This window comes from Hyposmocoma kahamanoa, unplaced genomic scaffold (genome assembly GCF_003589595.1).
Source record: "Hyposmocoma kahamanoa isolate Upper Pololo Valley unplaced genomic scaffold, ASM358959v1 192, whole genome shotgun sequence".
NCBI lineage: Eukaryota > Metazoa > Arthropoda > Insecta > Lepidoptera > Cosmopterigidae > Hyposmocoma > Hyposmocoma kahamanoa.
The window spans coordinates 8,782,959-8,804,929 of NW_020653719.1; the positions used below are offsets into that span (position 1 = coordinate 8,782,959).

Consider the following 21,971-nt stretch of genomic DNA (forward strand, 5'->3'; position numbering starts at 1 on the left):
GCCGATAAAGGTCAATCGAAACATTATCTTATAAATTTATGAACATCGCCTTTGTTAAACAAGTTCGGAATAACCGTTTTAATACAAAATAGTAACGTAAAACTCGGCAAAAAAATAATTACAAAAGAAACCGACTCCAGGGCGTGGCCTTTTCTACTTATATATCTCGAACAAAAGGATGCATATTTCTATCTAAAAACATTCGACGATTGAAACGTTATCTACACAATTTACACATACTATTTAGTCAAAATAAAAGTAAAATTAATATGAAATAATACAATACTCACGTCAAGAGACTCCTTCGACGCCATTTTTCACATAACAATTTGACAGTTTCGGGAAATCGATAACAGTCGTGCTCGCTTTACCAGTTATTCACGACTTTGTAAGATAAGAATGAGATAGCACTCTACAAAATTGCTTTTTCTTTTTCTATTGTAACTTTTTTTTCTGGCAACGGATTGCATATCAACGCTCGGATACACGCAAGTTCGTAATACCGATTGCTCTAATCTAATGTCACAACGAAAACGAGTTATTTATTGAATTTGACGTCTTCAACCCCGATTCGACACGTCAAATGATATCCTCAAAACAAAAAGCGAACTGTGATCGGCTTGCGGAAATTCGTCCGATTTTTCAGATATTGTTTATTAATTTTATTGTAAATATTATAGGATGTGTTAATATCCAGAAATCACAGACCGTGGTTGTGTTTAATCACATTTAACAAAGTTAACTGCTTCGCGTACGACGTGAAAAATGTGCTATTGAATTTTTCCTGATAGTTAATTTATCGGAAAAAGTAAGGATTTGTTTTATTATTTTCACTATAACTTATGTGGCCGGTTTTTTGTGTAGATTACGGGCATTATTTTGCGTGCCTTGGATATAAATTTAGTGTAGCGATAATGAATTATACCGGCTGTAAAGTGGATACCTATTAAGTGTTACTACCCGACGAAATGCTAGTGATAATGTAATAGACTGAGCTATCATTACATTGAAAATTTGTACTGAATTTTTAAATAATAAATAGGAGAGATATACACATTGCCATTTGAAATCACATTAATGGAAATTAATATTTCAAGCTACTTGCCTAGTAGCCTTTAGTAGGTAGAGTAGTTGATTTTTTTTATTACACACTACAGATAGGATATTTTTTTAATTTTTAGTAAATATACTGTAATCTAAACATTTCCACAAATCTTAACTTGCTGGATAAGAATGGAAATAAAATTTTACTAGGGATAGAGAATCACACCATGTGTGTGCTCTGCTATTTTGAAAAAAAGAAAAAAGTGCTAAAATGGAACTTTTTATTTCAGGTATTCCAGCTAGTGTTACCATTCTAAGATGAGGATTCGAAAGTTATCAGCTCTATTCTGGTCGACATGTATTCTTGCCCTCATAGTTATTCTGTATGTGACCACAGATTTGAGTTTTAAGCTGCCAAGTATTCGACCAGCATATCAGGAGGTAGATGAAGTAAGTTCTGTAAAAATATAATATAATATAAACATTTTTATTTGATTATTTCCAACATGACAAATTTTGAGATTGCTGGCTTGAGTTGTTTAGTTGAGTTACAGTAAAACTTTACATAATTCTACCATCGAGTGGTAATCTGAACATTACTGCGTTCTGGTTTTGAAGGGTAAGAGTGCTGGTGCACTTGCAGGCACACGGGATTTGTCAGCTTATGTCTCAAGGTGATGGGTGCATTGGCAGTGACCCTCAGATCTCTGCAATTTAAAGCTCTTGAGGGGCACTGCAACTGTCATTGATAGAAATGTAACTAAGTACTTTTTGAAGATATACTATTCTCAAAAGGTCATGAATCATAGATAAAAAAATAAATGTTACGACCATAGATTTAGTATATCCATAGATTGGCCCTGAAGTATTGGAGACGAGACCAAAACAAAAATACATCTGTGTGCGTAATGTGCATGTGTGCAAGATAAATAGTGTTGCGCCATCCACTGATTTAACTTTAATATCGATTAACATATTACACCGGATTCTAACAGCAAATATAGGTTTATTCGCACAATAGTGAGAGATTTAAAGACAATTTCTGCATTTTTTTCAAAACTTTAGGCTCAGTAGTTTCGAAAATAAAGGGGAGAATGATCAATTTTCGTCTATTTTCTTAAACAACTTAAAAATATTTATATTTCAAAATTACAAAAAATATATACTTGAGAACTTTCCCTCCCAATAACGACTTCAAATTCAGAATTAATTTATTTACGTTACACATTTTGATCACACAAATGCATATGTGTACCAAATTTCAAAATAATCAGTCCAGTAGGTTTGGAGTAAATTGGCTGTGACAGACGGACAGATGGACACACAAGTGATCCTATATCAGTAAGTATCGTATTTCGGAACAGAACAGAACTCTAACAACAACAAATCGCTGATTTGTTGTTGACGAGAGTAGTACTACACAAAAATCCATTAATTGTAAGACATACCGGCTGAATGAATAACGTGGGTACAGAACCAGAACGTAGCTTTACTCTTTGCTTGCCTCTAAAGGAAAAGCATTTTTCCTCAAAGTGCTTGCTGCTTAGTTTTGAAAACTTTTTGGGAGCCCAGTCTTATCTCTTTACCATTATAAGCCATTTCTGTCGTACTTCAATGTTTTGAGGAAATCTGAATCAACAACAATAATTAACATTAAAAGCCTCAACTACACTATTAAAAGAAATTTTCGTTTTAATGTAGACATAAAATAATGCACTAATGCAATATTAATTAGATATAAAGCACTAAAACCAGAAATTTCTGATTCAATAATATTAAGTATGAAGATGATTTCGCCTGTATGCAAGCCACGCCTTTGCCTTTCTTTTTTTCAGTTAATGACATCTCGATAACATATTATCGATTGCGTCAATCTCTATGAAAGTGAGGTTATGAATTTCAGAAATTCAAGTATTTGATATATTTTTTAATTGAATTCGTATACATTTGGGTTATTAATGCACTTAAATGGTATAATTTTACGGATATATTTATGTAAAAAACTTTTGTGGTAGTGCTTTTAGACAGCTACAAATTTAAATAGTACTTACATGTGAAATGTACAATTCTGCGAGTTTTCCTTTTTAGATGAGTTACGTCCGGGCACTGAACACGTTACCATAACTAATAAATATCCGTTTAACACTATTTCACATTTTAAAACCAATTCTTTTTCAAAAATAAACGAAATTTGTTTCGTTGTCAGCTGACCCTAGGTTCATACAGGCTCATAGCGTATAATGAAGTGGTCTCGTCTACGCATCTCGCTCTAACATACGTGTATACTAACGCTCTTTCACTTGCATTGCCAATCTATGGGTACCTATATACTAAATCTATGGTTACGACATGAAATCAGGTATTGATGCTCCATATGATAGATAGATAGATAACATGTTTATACAGCACAAATACAAACAGAAACAAAACATTTACAATCACTTCACAGAGTATAACATAAAACATTCATTATTATTTATTTATTTATTTATTTATTTATTTATTTATTTATAGGAAAACCAACAGCTACAGACACAGAATAACAATTTAAATAGTAATAGAAAGCCAATTACAGGTTCCCACTAATAAAGACATAATAAATATATAAGCACTAATTAATACGGCAAAGACACTACTTAAATAATAAAATATAAATACTACCGAAGAATTAACACAACAATTAATAAATATTAATATAATTACTATTTGACTCAAGCCACCACTTAACTGCTAAAATACTAATAAAAACTAACTGTCAAAAAACAACCCATTAATTATTCGCTTCACCGATGCAACGCTAGTGTTAAAAAGATCGAGATCAACCCGTTTCGACATATTATTAAAGTTATTACCTGCTCGCAGGAAATATGCATTCTGCCTAAAGTTTGAGGAAGCGGGAGGGACGCATATAAGGGCCGTAATTCTAAGAGACTTCACAGGGGCTCTAAGGGCGACTCGAGACAGAAGTTCTGGACAGTCAACGGAGCCAGAAGCAATTTTATGCAGAAACACAAGGTCCGCCATCTGGCGACGCATCTCCAGTGGCAGAAGATGATGCTTCCTGCAAAAGTCAATGTAGCGACTTGACTCATATTGTTCCTTGGTTCGAAGACATAAATATTTCAGAAACTTCTTTTGTATATTTTCAATACGTGATATGTATGTCACATATTGAGGGTTCCAGACCTGCGATGAATATTCCAGATGACTTCGAACCAGTGAACAATATAAAATTTTTAGTGACTTTGCTTGTCTGAAGTCACCAGAGTTGCGCATTACAAACCCAAGAGCCTTGGACGCTTTTGAAATAATGTTGTTAACATGGGAATCGAATATCAAATTGCTGTCATGAATTACACCAAGATCTCGTATGAACTTGTCACGTTTCAGTACAGAGGTTTTTAATACATAATCAAATTGCACTAAATTCCGTTTGCGACTATAAGTTACAACGCTGCACTTGGATGGATTAAGGTCCAGTTGATTCTCAATGCAATATGCATCAAGCCTCATAAGGTCCTCCTGCAACTTAAACGCGTCAGCTAATGAAGAAATCGGTGCAATAATCTTCATATCGTCAGCAAAGCATAGCAATTTTATACTAATTTATATAAAACACATACTGTGAGGAAAACAAACAAATATTATAAGAAACGTCACGGGCAGCCGCGTCATTTATGCTGAGTCAGCGCCTTTTCGTTGCGGAAGCTTCCAAGAGGGATATTAGTAAAATATATTACTACGTTACATCTGAGTTAATGTCTGTATCATGTGTCTGTGTATGTATTTGTCATGGTGGTGAGAAATTAAAGATTTCATCTATCTAAGAACTGATAAAATTTTAATGTACCTATTGACTACAGTTTGTGCTGAAATGGCCCAGAGGGTCTACTCTCGATCTCGTCCGACATCCGTCTGAAACAATTACTACCAAATAAGCAATACTTGACCAAATGAAAAGACACGTGATGCGAATGAAGCTTCATACTTAATACTTCACTTTAATTTTGTCGAATAGTACTTATTTCACAGTAATTGTTTTGGACGCTTGTCGGGCGGAGATTGAGAGTAGACCCCCTGACTCAGCATAAATACTACATACAATAACTTGTTTGATAACTCAAAACAATCAAAAGTATAGTTGAAGCAAGCCTCTACACCGTTAGTTTATGTATATAGATGGTAGCTCAGTGCTCCTTATGTAACTGGCACAGATATTCAGTTTTAATTTAGTTATCAAACAAGTTATCATATGGATCATCAATTGATATTGATTGTTACTGTTATTATTATTAGTATGAGTATTTTAGATTCTCGCCTTATTATTATTATATTTAGGGCGATTTATTGAAACCTGCAACCAGGTATTTATATATTGTAATAAACACAATTGAGGGTGCAGGAAAGGACCTGCCTCCCATGATGCACCATTCCTTTACATACCTATGGTGCACCCTGGGCAATAATCGGCGAATACCTATCATAGATTGGCAAATCCTAAAAATTTCTTAGCTCTGATCGTTTTCACCACTTCTGCCTAAGGCACATGTTTGTTCAGGTGTGAGTTTCTTATGGCCATTAGAGGGTAACATAGGTTTCGACGCCGAATCTTCTCATCATGACTAAAGTGTTATTGTTTTTGATTACATTCTTATCTATATGAAAATTAATTTTGGGCTCATATCAGCGCGCATCGTTGTGCCAGACTGTTTAATAGAATAACTGATATCTTAATCCTGTTACGACAAACCAGAGTCATAAATATACCTATTAAAAATATGAAATAGTCCCTGTCACTCGACATCGTGTTAATGGAAATCAATAAAACATAATCCTTTCTTTTACTGTAGAGTTAACATGGCTTGATGCGATAACAAAAATACTGACAAATATAATTGAAAATTATGAATATGATAAATATAATCAAATTTTTTTGACAACAGAATTGTGCAGGTAGATACATAATAAGAAATGAAATACAATGCTAGAAACACAACTTGTTGCAGTGTATATCGCGTACAGAGGATTGGTTTTCCTGGGATTCCTTTCTTTTCCTTTGGGATTCCTGCACCAGGCTAAGCCTATATCGCCGGGAGTCAATGTCTCATCACAAGTTACAAGTTAACAATTAGTGCAACAGGAACAGAATACCAAAGAAGTTTATGAATCAATTATTAAAATTAATATGAACAAATAAAAACAATTATGAAACTACATTATAATGGAAAGGATTGACGAATGCTATATCTTTACAAAGTTGATTATGGGTGTAACTGTGCATGTATGTTTGTGTGTCTGTCACTATGTGTGTGCGTGTGTGTGTATGGTTGGGTCTGTGGGTGAGGTTGTGTGACTGTCTACCGGTCAGGACCCGCGATCAACTGCCTCCGTGGCCGAACGGTTACCGTGCCGGACTGCCACGCAGAGGTCCCAGGTTCGATTCCCGGGCCGGGAGAAATATTTGTATGGCCTACAGTTATTTCTCTCGTGAGTTTGGGTGTAATTTGTGGTTGTCTATGTGTGTGTCCATGGCACCCGCGACACAGGGTTTCCCTAGTGCGGGGCTATGTTGAGTGTGTGCGTTATTATTTATTTATTTATTAGAGGTAGAGCAATTGAAAAATGTAACTAATTTTTTCGTATCTAATTCGCGTATATTTTTTTAACTTTTTCAATAAAACAACATTTCTGGCCCTTTAGAGCCATACGAATCTACTGATAAAGAAAACCTGAGTGATTTCTTTCAGAGCAGGCCAATGCCCGGCAGTGGGCCCTATGACGTTGGTTGATGATGGTGATACTGAACTCTTTTTCAATTTGTGTAAAGATTGAGGAAATTCCAACAAATGTTTTGTGATATAAATGTACTGTAGTTGTACATATATTCATGTATACCAACTGTACACATAATATTGGCCATGAACAAAACAAATACGATGCATAATAAAGTAGAGAATCTCATATTAAAGTAAATATACTAATAATTGCAATGTAATTTGTTTTGTATTCCAGTACTTGAGTCAATAAGTTTTAAGGTAAATTAAATTAGAAATTTTTTTAAGCACTTTATTAGTCATGTCAGGTTACCTAAACGGATATTAAGCCATATATGCACTCATATCCCCGATCTTTGATGCTTTGCTATCTAATCACTGAGATCGGAAGTAATACACTGTAATTAATACTTATGGAAAAATAAAAAATCTAAAATTTATTATATTTTTACTTAAAAGTTTTCTTTTAAATATGCTAAGTGACAAGTGATCAAATATCCGTTTTAAATAGCATGTGATAGAACTCAAAGCTGTTAAAGTGAGATAACGTGTCCGACATAATATCGGAACTTACTCTTAGGGTGCTTACAGAAATGGCGAATGCGATACACGTGCGCTGCGCGGTACGCGCGTTGCACGGGTGCTGTATGCGCGCTGTTAAATATATGTTAGTACATGTGGCGCGCGAACGGCACGCGCACAGATCGTAGTACGTAATGCACGTGCGTAGCTCGCGAGCAATTCGCAAACAGGAGTGTTTGCAGCGCATTTGCTAGATCTGTACGCACCCTAGGGATGCGTAGCTAAAATATCCTTAAATAATTTCGATATTACAAAACTGGGTTGTGGTTTTTATATGACATCTCAAAAAAATAATTTTGTCGCATTGGGGCTACATTTCATTTAGCTCCACGGCAGCATACTGGGAAGGCACAGGAATATCCTTCATTTCTTTAATGTTGTTGGCATTAATATTGTTGTTGCCCGATGTTGGCCAAGCTGTAATTAGTGGTGATCACAATAGATCAGTTAATGGTCGCAGTGACGAGGGTCTGATTATGCCACCCTAATAAATAATAATAGAACAAAATTCAATACAAAATTACGGTTTCAAGAAAGAGTCTTCAGTTCATCCACTCGGCTTGAAGTTTATTTGGCATTTTAGAAAAATGCTTTTATTCAATTTCTAACTAACTTGTATTAGTGTCGTGAAAACTTATGTGTAAGGGCCAGTCCTGTCATCAGAAAAATCCGAAACCTTCGAAAACTGGTCTGCATCAGGTAGGACCCAGTTGTTGTTAAACTAATATCGTGGTACCCGGAGTAGTTTCGTACGTTCATGTATTTTGGCCGCTTTCAGGATAAAACATTCAGAATTTTAGTAACAGTAAAGCTTGTGAATGAGTTCGTCAAAGGAAGTACTACCACCTTACCTATATCTGCCGCCAAGCAGTATTGCTCACGTTACTGCGTTCCGGTTGTGAAGGGCTTGCCAACTTATATCTCAGGGTGACGGGCGGGCGCAGTGGCAGTGCCCCTCAGAGTTTTGCGATTTAATGCTCTGAGTGGCACTGCGACTGTCGGGAGTAGTTGTCGCTTACCGCCAGGCGCATGACTTGTTCGTCCTGTTGCTTGATATCATAAAAAGAATATACCCAAACTGTTCATCTTTTAAATTTCATCTCAACCCGTTTAACCGTAACAACTAGATTGAGTAACAAACAAGCATCTAAACTATATATATTTCTTAGTGGTATATAGTTTTTAATTAACATGACATGCATTGTATATAGTATTTATTACTTATAATACATACTTACTTTAATTTATGTCACAACAGTAGAAGTGACTATATTTTCTACTAAATTGTATACAATTTGTTTTTTTAATGACTACGTAAATTAGATCATGCATTTTTTTATATTATTTTGTAGAACAAATGGTCTTCAGTTGAGTCAAAACTGCAGCATATTGAGAAAGAATTGAACCAACACAATGTAGTTGTTGGTGAAATCAAATCCGCTTTTGACCAGGTTGTGGATAGATCGCATTTCCAAGCGCCGCCACCGCCTCGCCCGCAAACTGAAAGAAAAAAGGACTACGTGAAATCTGAACCAAAGGACTATGATAAACATTTCAACGATGTAAACTACGACGAGGATAAGAAATATTCGTACAAAGATATAAAGGTAGTTGGGGAAGAGCCACCTAAAAGAATTACTGTGAAGTTTGATCAGATGACGTGCCCGGTAAAGAAAGATGGTCCTTTACAAACTGAAGTGCAGGTTTGTTTTTATTTTGTATTGATAGTAAAAATTATTGCAATAACATTGAAAACATTAATGGTGTGAAAAATAATATTTTTTATTTCCATTGTTTTCATATTCTGTTTAAATATCAAAAATACTTTTCGTTCATATTTGTATTTTGGCAGCAGTGAGCATAATGCCATTGGGATTTTTTTGTCACCACGCTTGTCAACGCGGAATCGCTTTATGTCCATTTCAGAAGAGCGCAAAAGACTTTGTCGCTTCGGCGCCGACGGTCTGAATGGAAGTGAAACGTCTTTGTCGCCTTTATTTTACATGGACTTCTAGCTTTTCTGAACGGGTTTATTCTATTCCGTGTCGATAAGTGTAGTGACTCCTTTCTAGTATTTTTTATTCTAGCTTAATTGTGTCGTTTAACACAGTCACAGATATTCCATTGAAATTTGTATATGAACCATAGTCAATGATATGAACCGATAATTATACGTAACATATGTCGTTAAATGGTCCGGAATTCTTAAGAGTTAACTTTTAAACTTACATCACGAGTGTTGTTGTCAAAGCTTAAGGGCGCGTCCCCATTATGTCGGCACGACAGATAGTCGTGCAGTATAAAATGTCGTGGCTTGTATATTTAAATGAAGTTGTCCATATAAAGCAATACGATTAACTGTGGTTCACGACTTTTTTGACGTTACGACGATATACTGTCCAGATAATGGGAAGAACTAGAATGATAGTCGTCAGACGATAAATAAAACGTCACGATACAAATGTGACGACAAATAATCGCATCTACCATTATCGCCACGTTTTATTTATGACGTTTTATGTCTGCATGTGCGCCGATAAATTGTCGTCATAGTCTAGTGGAACAGCTAGACACGACGGCCATTCAACGATAAAATAAACGTCTACGATACAGTCACGATAGATGTTCGTGATATGGAAACTGGCTAGACGCGACAGTTGCTCAACTATAAATACAACGTTACGACATAATGGGAACGCGCCCTAACACTACAGAGTCATCGTTACACGATCTAAAAATCATGCTCATGCATTTTTCGATGTAAAAATGACAGTATCATCGTAATATAATAAGTAGTGCTACTCCCGCCTGTTCGGCGGCGCGTCAATGTCTACACTTCGCGCTTCGTTCGAAGCGCAGAGTTGTCACATTGTTTTAGTTGTACCTAATAAGTTGCACTATAATTAATTACATAAAAATGAAGGTATTGGTCACAGGATTCCGTGGTACATTGAAATAACCTTTATCAAATGCAGTACTTACAGATTAATGTTTTTGAAAACTTGTTTTTTGGCGCGTATCTAATTTAAACGTTACATAATTGATATAAAGTTAATTTATGTTACAAGAATTCGCTTAGTCCCGTTCCGCGGCGATGTAAATAGAACAATAGAGCAAAAACGGCAGTCGGTGAGCAAAAGGACTATATTGTTGTTGCTTGCCTACATATCTATTGTCTCTTTTAGATGCTATCATTGTACGACAGGATGTCCTTTGACGACAAAGACGGGGGTGTGTGGAAACAAGGTTGGAATGTCGAATACAACGAGCAGCAATGGAACTCTAAGAATAAACTTAAAGTGTTCATCGTACCTCATTCACATAACGATCCAGGTAATTCTTATTCCCTCTTTCTTTTTGCAATAAGAAGTTGTTAGAACGAGACAGGTATAGAACACTGGCTCTCATGTCACAGGTTACGCTACTTTGAGAGTCGGGGATCTTATCTTGTATTGTAATAAAGTTGTTGTATATTTATGTTGTAAATCAAAAATTTTTAGAAAAGAAATATTATTATTATTATTATTATTATTATAGAATAATATGCCTTAGAGAACAGTATTTAAAAATGACAATGTGTAATTGCCACCCATGGCTGACGTGTTGGCTATAAGATTTTTTTTCAATAAACATTTTACAGAAGATTATCTCCCACTAAATTGGAGACAGTTTGTTGGCGACGCTCATTCACTATTATAGATCCACTTAAAGAGTGGTGCCGAATATGCATACGGCGTATTTTATAGGCACCGTAAACGCTCTTCATCTGCGCGTATACGCGCCGCAGACGCGCTCGTGAACCGCACGTCGTCGGCGTGTATAAAATACGCCGTGTGCATAGGCTCTAATAATTTACTAGGTACCTAGCAGTGAGAAGGTATTTCTCATGTAGATCAGGCTTGCTTATTAACCAAAACAACAATAATATTTATAATTTATAATAACAAATGCAAGTTTATACTTGCAACAATAAAATAATTTTTCGAACATTTTGTAAAGCTGAATTTCTTTCTGTAGCGCCTTATTTAATTTAACTTGTATATAATTTACTACGTTTTGGACTTTTTTAAACCTCATATTATGTATACGAAATACTACATATTTATTTAGCCTCCGCCCATAGTAATTAATAGCTCTAGGTTGTACCACCGCGGAGAACAAAGTTTGGCAGTTAATAGGTATTTCATGGCATTCACTAGGTAATTTAAACGAGCAACAATGGCGTATTGTGTTTTTGTTCGGACAATCAATGAGTTGTAACACTTTAGAATCCACCAACATTTTGTTTGATGTTTTTTATTCAAAATTTATTGCTATTTCGCAATAAAGTCAACGTCAAATAATCATTTATTCTATTGATAAAAATTGTTCACTTCCAAAACATATTTTTTTAAGCTACTGCTCGTTCACTTTGCTGACTTCCCCGAGAAGAACGAGCTAAAAATTCTAGGGATTGTTCTTTTCAAATAAACTTAAATGCTATGGAATACACTTTGAATCATATTTGTGTGGAATCTAGACTCATGTCTTTCCATACATCTTCATCATCAAGTATTAAATTTTGTAATATGACTTTTCAATTACTATACTTTTGATGTAAATTGTAAAGGCCGCTTGTTGTACTTAAGATTATTTTGTGGTACTTGTATTATTGTTCTATGTGAAATAAAGAATATTTTTATCATTCATTCAACATTTGCAGTATTACGGCCACTGGAACGTTGACGTAAAGGGTAGGTGGTGTTGTTTCTTTACCGACGGAAAACACACTGCCATTGCCTTTTTAGCGATCTTCTCTTTAAATAAATTAATAGATTTAGGACTTACTTTGCGGAAGTCCATGTTAATAAAAATGGAAGTAAATTAATTTGTTATTCCACGAGCCCAGTGAAGTTTAAATCGTGCAAAATAACTTTCAGAAAATAACGGCGTGAAAAATTTTTCAACACAAGCGCAGCTATTGTGCGCGATGTAACCTGCACTGGGTCTGCGGAGTAGCAAATTAATTTTCTTCCATTTTTATTGATCTAATCTTTATTTGGTATAATTTTTTAATTTTAATATTTAAAAATTTTATATTCTGTCTTATTTTAAAACTATTAATTCAATCACAGGCTGGATAAAAACTTTCGAAAACTACTACAAAACTCAAACGAGGGCAATATTTACCAACATGGTGGAGAAGTTAGCTGAAAAGCCCGGTAGGAAATTTATCTGGTGTGAGATTAGTTACCTCGCGCTCTGGTGGACAATGGACGCCACTGATCAAGACAAGGCAGCTTTTAAAAGGTAATTAATTGGAGAATATTTTTACTGTTACGGCCGGCCGAGACGCGACTTGTCAGTCAGGGTAAGCGATCGAGGTAGATTGAATCTCGCGAGATAATTCACGGGCTCTGATTTGTCGGGAGCGCCCGCGGCGCATTGAATAGGCTGGTACGATTTTGGAGACACCGTACTGATAAAATAGTAGGATTCTACTGGATTCCAACAAGAAAGTAAAAAATCCTTTTATGTACAGGCCACTGTTATTGAAGATCCATAAAACAAGAGTGAAAAATTGGAAATTTTATTGAAGGACCTAACAAGTTTTTGGTCCTATGGAGCCGAATGAAACGCGAAGTAACAAATATATTCTACCCTCGGAACGAAAAAAGGCACAACTGCTGTATAAAGTACGCAAAGTTGTGCCTTTTTTCGTAAGTTTTTTATTTATTAAGCCTCCTGAAGCATTTTCCTTTGTGTTATGACACGGGTTTTCCAAAAACCGAGTTAAGAGGGCTCTCAAAGACTCTTCTGTTGCAGTGACTGTGATTGCGGTGACGATGACCACTTCCCGTGAAGTGGCTCGTCTGTTCGTTTGTCTTAGTTTCCGTAAAAAAATCTATTGAGACTTTTTCATAATAATTTGTATAAGTAATTTAAGGGTTTTTTTTTTAATTTTGATTACGAGTCGATAAAATTTTTTCCGTACTAATATGATTCGTTTTGCTTGGGTCGAGCGGCAGGGCCACTGGCTTTATTTCAGAATTTATTATTTTTACAATCGAAATTAAAGCCATTTGAAAAATGTATATCATATAGTATAGGTGTTCTATTTCGTGCAGTTAATATTAAAAAAAAATCATTGGTATATGTAAAGTACCTATTGAACGAATACAGCGGTTTTCTTGTCAAATTTCGAGGTCAGTTTGTGTTTTTTTTTTCTTTCGTGAACATTTTTAGGGAATCGTGATTTCACAACGTATAGTAAGCACTGTATATCCTCGATTTTACTATATATTTTTTCCGAAGTGATTCATTCAACACTTCACTGTTGTGCGGAATTACCCTAAGCCATTTGACGTTGTATAGACTTTTAAGTAGAGTGATAATTAGCGAGAGCTCGGAATTGCGTATTGTAGTGGAGTACCATTCGCATAAAAACCATTAATACAATCACTATGTTGCCATGGTATTCTAATGGGTTGACTGACCGCGTCTCGAGCAGAGGGCAACTTCTTGTGGACAATTTTCAATTCTCAATTGAAAGGTTCCAATTCCTGTGAAAGCATATACCTACGACTTAAAACTGCCTCTGTGGCCGAACGGTTACCATGCTGCACGCAGTGGTGCCAGGTTCGATTCCCGGGCCGGGAAAAATATTTGTATGACATACATTTATTTATCTCGTGAGTTTGAGTGTAATTTATGGTTGTCTATGTGAGTGTCCATGGCACCCGCGACACAGGGCTTCCCTAGTGCGACCAGTTAACTTGAGCTTTGCTATAATGGACGAAAATTGCAAAATTACACATTTAATATTTAATTACCGACGAAATTTGATTCCGTTTGTTTTGTAATTAGATGTTTTGCTGTTTTTCGCCACACCACCGAATGGAACAGCACCCCATAGTTAGAGATATTATCTTTATTATAATAAATATAGAATATTTTTGAAATATACGGAGACGTACACACACGTCAGTTGTTGGCGCTGTACTAGTTTATTTCTTTTCTATTTTTCGTTATATACTCGATGTTTAGTAGTAATACTTCTTTCGAATGACGAATGAAAACATCGTGATGAAATCTGCATGTCGAAGAAGGTTCTTTCACGTTAGGCCGGCACGGCGGACTGTGGCTTAAACCCTGTTCTTAAAAGAGAACAATGCCTAGCAGTGAGACATATAGTGGGTTGATGATGACCTTGACTAATAGACTTCTCGATACCTCCAATGAACACTATGCAAACTTAATTTTTTAGTCATCTTTGCTTTTATTTTGTTTTAGCGCATTTGCATACTGCATCTGACTTTTATTCGTTCCGAATCCGAGGCTATGCAAATCTAGGAAACTCAGGCCCACTTCGACCCACCACCCACTTCGACCCACTACGAATATCGCTTGTACATTTAGAGATAAAAAGATCCCTGTAACATTTCGGACCGTCATTTCTTGGATTCGGAACGCGCTTATTGTTTCTATTCTTTTTTCACAAAATTATTTTTTTTAGAATTATGTTTTTTTGTTTCTTTATTTTTTTATCCTAAAATTCGGGGAGCGTAACTTTAGTAAATAAAAAATTAAGTTAGCATAGTGTTCATTGGAGTTCTAAAAATTATAGCGTTGGCTATAATTAAAAGAGATTAATATGACAGTTCTAATTTGGTTTATAAAACTATATTTGCTTTCGATGTGTGCGTAGTATCCACAATATTATTTATTTACATTTTTTAAGTGGTTTAGAGGAATTAATGTTATTAAATATTGAGGTTTGGAAAATAGAAATATTCTTATATTGGTTATTTAATAGTAATAAATGATATTGCGCCTTATTAGGAGGTATTTCGAACGGCGAACTGCTTCCAGTTAGTTTTCGGCAGGGAGCACAAAATCCTTTACGCTTTGCTAGAAATCGACCAATCACATGGCTTTAATATCACGCAAAATCTACTACGAATTTAAAATCTACCAATCATGACACATGTGTATTTATGTAATTATTCAGCCTCTTTGACAATATATTCATCTGGGACATAAACATGGACTTAAACAATAGCAATGTTTTAAATCGAAAAACCACAAGACATTGCTAAATGAATTATAGTTCCCTCAGCTGAAAAGAACAAATATGAGACTATTCACCCGGAACAGAATACCAAAGTCATTCAATTTTATGATGTAAACAACCTGTTTGCGTCAGGATTTTAAACAATATGTAATAAAATAGCAATATTAATTTATAAATTCGATGTGAAAATGATTTATCATTTTCACATACGATTTAAATCTTATATCTTCCGGGTAATCATCTGCGGCCTTGGTTTTGACCAACGATGCAGAGCGCAGACGATTAGCCGAAAGGGGAAATGTCGTATTCAAATAATGTTTTGACCGTGTCATGTTCAAATTTGGCTTTTAGTTGTCGAATACGCGATAAAACCCACCTACTTTTGCCTCTCACGAACTTCAGTGAGTTCTGTATACAGGGTGTAATCGTTAAGTGTGCCCAGGCGATAATTCCATACACATAAAAGATATCATAAAACTTTAAACTGATATATAAAATATGTTAAAAATAAGTAAATCGACATCAACTTAACTTTTTAAGAATAATACTAGAAATATCCAAAATTTTAACATTAAACGCTCTCATACATTAATATGACATTCGTAGAGAAACTTTAATTGACCTATTGAGAGGTAATATTAAGTTTCTTCCTTTAATCTTATAATTTAATAAAAATATAATGGCATAGTCAATTATTTGGTCAAGTGTGAGTTGTCCATAAAAATTAATCATTCTTTTTTTCCGATTTCCATAATACAAATGCTTTATTTAGTTAATTTTGCATCAGAGCTACGTATGTGATGTCTAATATTTATTTAGATAAGAGCCAATGATCAGGTCGTGCGTCTTTCAGAGAATTCTCACGCAGTGTCGGAATACCCGTAGCTACCGTATCATACCTGATGTGAATGTTAAACAATTAACATAAAGTACATAATGCTATGTACAATTTCGTTACAAAAATTCGCTTCGATTCCTTTCCGCAGTAATGTAAATTGTGCTGTGTTTTAAAATTTAAATTTGGGTGAAAGTGTATTTATTTCCTTTCTTTACAGCCTTTTAAACTCCGGCAACTTGGAAATAGTGACTGGTGGATGGGTAATGAATGATGAGGCCAGTTCCCATTGGATGGCTATCATACAACAATTATCGACCGGACACCAGTGGTTACTCGACAAATTCAATTATATACCCAAAAATGCCTGGTCCATTGACCCTTTTGGTTATTCAAGCGCCCAGCCTTATCTACTCAAATTGGCCGGGTTTGAGAACTCTGTTATTCAACGAGTGCATTACATAGTGAAGAAGGAGTTAGCGTTGAATAGGCAGTTGGAGTTCAAATGGAGACAGCTATGGGGTAAGGCTATGTCTTTGTTTTTTTTTTTCAACGACCATTATAATTGTTATATTTTTTGTAATTTTCACAAGGGATGATTATTAGAACGCAATGAAAAAAAGATCATATAATTGAAAGTAAAAACTTTTGATTAACATTTGCTAAACAATCACACCAATTACTTGGTCTCCTAGTGAAAATGGGTACAAGTAAAATAGCCAAGTGTACAAGGAAACGCGAAAAACACTTTACGTTTATTAATATCATATTAAGCTTGTAAAGTTGGATTTTTTTTACTTGTACCCCTTGTCACTAGAACTAGGGAATTGCCTGTACTAGGAGCACAAGTGCAACGGACCAGAACCAATTGACGACTTGTTAATTTATGTCTCAGGGTGACGGGCGCAGTGGCAGTGCCCCTAAGATCTTTGCGATTTAAAGCTCTGAGTGGCACTGCAACTGCTGTGGACAGGCGTGTAGCTTACTATCAGGCGCACGACTTGTCCGTCCCGTCACTTGTTATTATAAAAAAAAATACAGGTCTTGAGCTTAGAATCGGTTATGATGGACTCACGACTGTCTATACAACCATAAATTTTTGATTTTATTTTTTAATGCTATAAATCATCACAATATCTTGTACCTTTCCTTCTAAATATATTATTATTATTATTGTATCTATGTATTATTATAATTTACAAAACTTCATTTCCCAATTGGGAATCTCCTCATTCGCGCTCACAGTGCAAACCGTTAGCGTTTTTGCGCACTGCATCCATCCATCCATCCATCCATCCATATTCGTTCCAAATCCGAGACTAAACAAATCTAGAAAACTCGCGATCCTCTTTGGGTTTCGTTTGTGCAATAATTCCGTTTCGAATATGAGAAAATACAAATATCGCTTGTACACTTAGAGATAAAATGATCCCTGTGATATTGCGGACCGTCATTTCTCGGTTTTGGAAATGATACGAATAGGTTGTAGTGCAAAAACGCTCTTAGGCTGTCGAGATCGTGAACTTATTGCTCGATATAAATATAAACTGTTACATGAGAGCAATGTTACAAAATCGTTTCGAAAACGTTGTGCAGTATTGTGTTGATATTTCATACTATATGGTATTGCATATTCCTCGTCCCTATTATGTTTATACCTTGATAATGGCCTATTTGGATATGTCCAATGAACACTATGACGTCAAGGTGAGGCTTTGGCTGTCGGCCTAGATACGGCGAAGGCGTTTGACCGGGTCTGGCACCGAAGTCTTCTTTCGAAGTTACCATCATACGGGCTACCCGAGGGGCTATGCAAATGGGTTGACAGCTTTTTGTCCAGCAGAAGCGCCGTCGTCGACGGTAGTTGCTCTGACGGTTTGGACATTAACGGTGGTGTCCCGCAAGGTTCTATGCTGTCCCCAACGCTGATTTTGCTGCACATCAATGATATGCTGTCTACTGACAGCATTCACTGTTACGCGGATAACAGCACGGTGGACACCTATTACGTTGGCCATGCTAAGTCCCCTTGATCTTTCGTAGAGGAGAGCCGTAAACAAGCTGGCATCCAAAAAGCTTGGTGTGCTCAACAGGGCTAAGCGGTATTTCACTTCGGAGCAGAGACTGCTACTTTATATAGTCACAAGTCCGTCCCCACATGGAATACTGCTGCCATCTTTGGACGGAAGCTCCTGGATGCCAGCTTAGGCCCTTTGACGCTTCCATCAGGCGGGCCGTATGCTTGTTTGCTGCCTACATAATAAAAAAAAACTACGCCAACTTAATTTTTCGACCTTTTCTGTTTTTATTTTGTGAAAAAAATGGCGGGTTTTAATAGTTACATTTTTTACACGAATTAATTTTTAGTTTACGTATATTACGTTGTGCGTTTCTTGATTATTTGTTACCATTAAGCTGATGGCTCTGAAGCCAATGCTTTATAAATGAATAAAAAAAAAATACTTTGTGTGTTTATGTTTTTTCACAACATTTTTATTTTTATTTATTCTCGTATTTAGTTTTTGTTTCTTTATTTTTTTTTACACAAAATTCGGGGAGTATAATATTAGTAAACAAAAATGGCTGTTTACAAAAATAATAGAAAACGGCCAAACAATAAAGTTAGCGTAGTGAGCATTGGAGGTATCGATTTATAGAGTTCATTTGAATATGCTTTTGAAATCAATTACAGACGGCAAGGGTGTCACCGATATGTTCACGCACATGATGCCGTTCTATTCTTACGACGTGCCACACACTTGTGGTCCTGATCCTAAGGTATCGAAAATTTAAATTTTATATTATAAGTAAGTAGATATTTATTTTATTGAATGTCATGATGTTCTTACTACGGATATATGTATGGTATTCATATACTCACCTATCGCAGGCAGAGGCCGTTGGGTTCAAATCCGGGTTTCTCGGTATTTTATGTGCGAAATTTAATTTGAAGTTTACAATGAGCTTTACGGTGAAGGAAAACATCGTGATGAAACCTGCGCGTCGAAGATTGTTCAGCGTGGCTCTCCTCTCAGGCGAGAGTTTAGGCCATAGGGCCATGTCCAGCAGTGGAACGTATAAATGGGTTGATGGTGGTGGTAACTTCATCACTTCGTTGTTAATTAGTGATACTCAGATTGAACAAACACAGAAAAATTGCTTCGATAAATATATTTGAACCAGCGTCCATTCGCCAAACCGGGGCCTACCGCTTTTACTAACAGATCGACTCAACAGACCTTACTAATTTCTCTATATGCCCGTCACAGATCTTGGTATTGGGTGTAAATGATTTATATTATGGAATCAAACACTTTTCAGTAGCAGTAAATACAAAGTCTTACAATAAAATAAATTTGTTTTCTTTTTCAGATCTGTTGTCAATTTGATTTCAAGAGGCTACCGGGTAATGGCGTCACTTGTCCATGGGGTGTCCCACCTGTTAAGATTACAGAGAAAAATATTCATGACAGGTACGTGTTATAACTTTTTTGGCCATCGGCTCGCCATGTATTGATGCCGGCTGGCAAGCTAACGGATGCGGAGTGACTGTATGTCATTCCGCATCCGTTAGTTTGCCAGGTGGTTTGTGTTCTTTTGTTTATTTTACTAGCTATTAATAAGATAATAGTATATAAACAAAATAACATCAAAACTATACCTCCAATGAACACTATGCCAACTTAATTTTTGCACCTGTTCTGTTTTTATTTTGTTTTTGTTTCTTTTTTTCCCACATAATTCGTAGTTTTGTTTTTGTTTTCGAGTTTTGTTTTTTGTTTTTGTTTTATTTTTCCCATAAAATTCGGAGAGCATAATTCTAGTAAATAAGTATGTCTGTTTAGAAGAAAAAACAGAACATGACCTAAAAATAAAGATGGCGTGGTGTTCAGTGGAGGTATCGTAAAAGCCTGTTACAAACTTCCACATTTAAACATCAAAATTACAAAACAGTTATTATTGCTGATCTTATTTTAATTTTTAAAGTTTAAATCAATCATAAATATAAATGTCCACTTATGTTTTGTTACGTTAAATCTACGTTTGTAGTAATTAATATGTTTGTAAGAGTACTTATTTTTCTTACGAAACCAATTCTATTTTCAGGGCTTTCATGATCCTGGATCAGTGGCGTAAGAAGTCGCAACTATACCGCAGTAACGTGTTGATGGTACCACTCGGCGACGACTTCCGTTACGATCGCGCCAACGAGTGGGACAATCAGTACTTGAACTACGAAATGCTCATTGATTACATCAATAGCAACGTCGAATACAACGCTGAGGTTAGTATTAGGAATATAGTAAGTTTTGCAAAAGCCAAATGTGATCCGGAGCTTCGCTATTTCAAAATCCAGATTGCTTTATATAATTATTAATATAAAGATAACACAGACACAAAATCGCTTACGCCGATAAAACCCGAAAAACCCAATACATGGTACGTAACAAACACATAGGGCGCCTTCAAATTACACGCTTATAGAAACCCTGCAGTGCTTCTAAATATTGCATTTTTATGCAATATTTAGGGTATTGCATTTTCATACAATATTTAGGGTTTAGTGCTTCTAACTATCGCATTTTCGTGCAATATTTAGACACATGCAACATTAAAGGTTCAGTGCTTCTGAATGTTGCATTTTCATGCAATATTGCATATTCATGCAATATTTAGAAGCATGCAATATTTAGGGTTCAGTGCTTCTAACTATCGCATTTTTATGCAATACTTGAAAGCATGCAATATTTAGCGTTCAGTGCTTCTAACTATTACATTTTCATGCAATATTTAGACACATGCAACATTTAAGATTCGGTGCTTCTAAATATTGCATTTTCATGCAATGTTTAGAAGCACAGTTGCAGCGCCATTATCGTGACACGCGCGCGCCTTTTTGCAGTTAAAATTAGTGAACTAGAAATTACTGAAATGCCATTGCAGCGCTTCTATAGGCGTCTAATTTGAAAGCGCCCAATGTACGCACGCAAATGTGTGTCTTGTGTTGGATACGTAGCGTCTGGCACGGTTTGCTCTTCTAGCAAAGTTAGTTCGAATCCAGTCGCTTAAAAGAATTTTTTTTTCGAAGTTTACGATTTTTATATTATAATAAAAAGTAAATAAATAAATAAAGTATTTTGCAAATCATATGTAGGGTAAATTGGAATTGTCTATGATAAATTAAAAATAACGTATTTAAAATAATTACTTTTGTTAACTGTAGTTCTGAATAAGGTGGTTTGCATTAATATTAGACTGATTGATGACTACTACCTCAGTCAGCCGGGACCGTGGAACCTGTAAAAGACCAGAAACGTTGGTCTGTTAAAAAAAATGTACGTGATTTGGTTTACAGTTTAATTTCCTATGGTACAGTATTTTTTGTTTAATACATGCTTCGGAGTCGTTCGGGCTTTTACGGAAGCAGACGAATGTATTAATCAGAGACTAAAAGAAACCGGAAGAAAACCAGCTAGCCATTGGACGACCTAGGTGGCTGGCTCCACGGCTTGATCAATTTAGGAAGCGAACTTTTCTAAATTGGTTCTAGTCTGGTTGTTCTGAAAAGTGCTCCAGAGTGAGTTCTGTTGCTCTGATACTCCTAATACTGGGAATTCCCTAGTTTCAGATCTGGCAATAGGTGTGATTGTCTGGCACATTATTATTAATGGTTAATAATGGT

The 21,971-nt window shown here is 35.7% G+C and overlaps 1 protein-coding gene across 1 annotated transcript in view; it reads left to right on the top strand.

The window, feature by feature from the left end:
* The first annotated feature begins 621 nt into the window (after window positions 1-621).
* The window catches only part of LOC113226562 (alpha-mannosidase 2), a 34,942-nt gene continuing 13,592 nt past the window's right edge, over window positions 622-21,971 (top strand). The window contains exons 1-9 of the mRNA XM_026459230.1: window positions 622-808; window positions 1,335-1,494; window positions 8,753-9,103; window positions 10,586-10,733; window positions 12,515-12,689; window positions 16,509-16,810; window positions 18,981-19,066; window positions 19,661-19,761; window positions 20,396-20,573. Coding sequence (XP_026315015.1) covers window positions 1,363-1,494; window positions 8,753-9,103; window positions 10,586-10,733; window positions 12,515-12,689; window positions 16,509-16,810; window positions 18,981-19,066; window positions 19,661-19,761; window positions 20,396-20,573 — 1,473 coding nt within the window. The 5' untranslated portion in view covers window positions 622-808; window positions 1,335-1,362. The remainder of the gene's footprint in view (window positions 809-1,334; window positions 1,495-8,752; window positions 9,104-10,585; window positions 10,734-12,514; window positions 12,690-16,508; window positions 16,811-18,980; window positions 19,067-19,660; window positions 19,762-20,395; window positions 20,574-21,971) is intronic.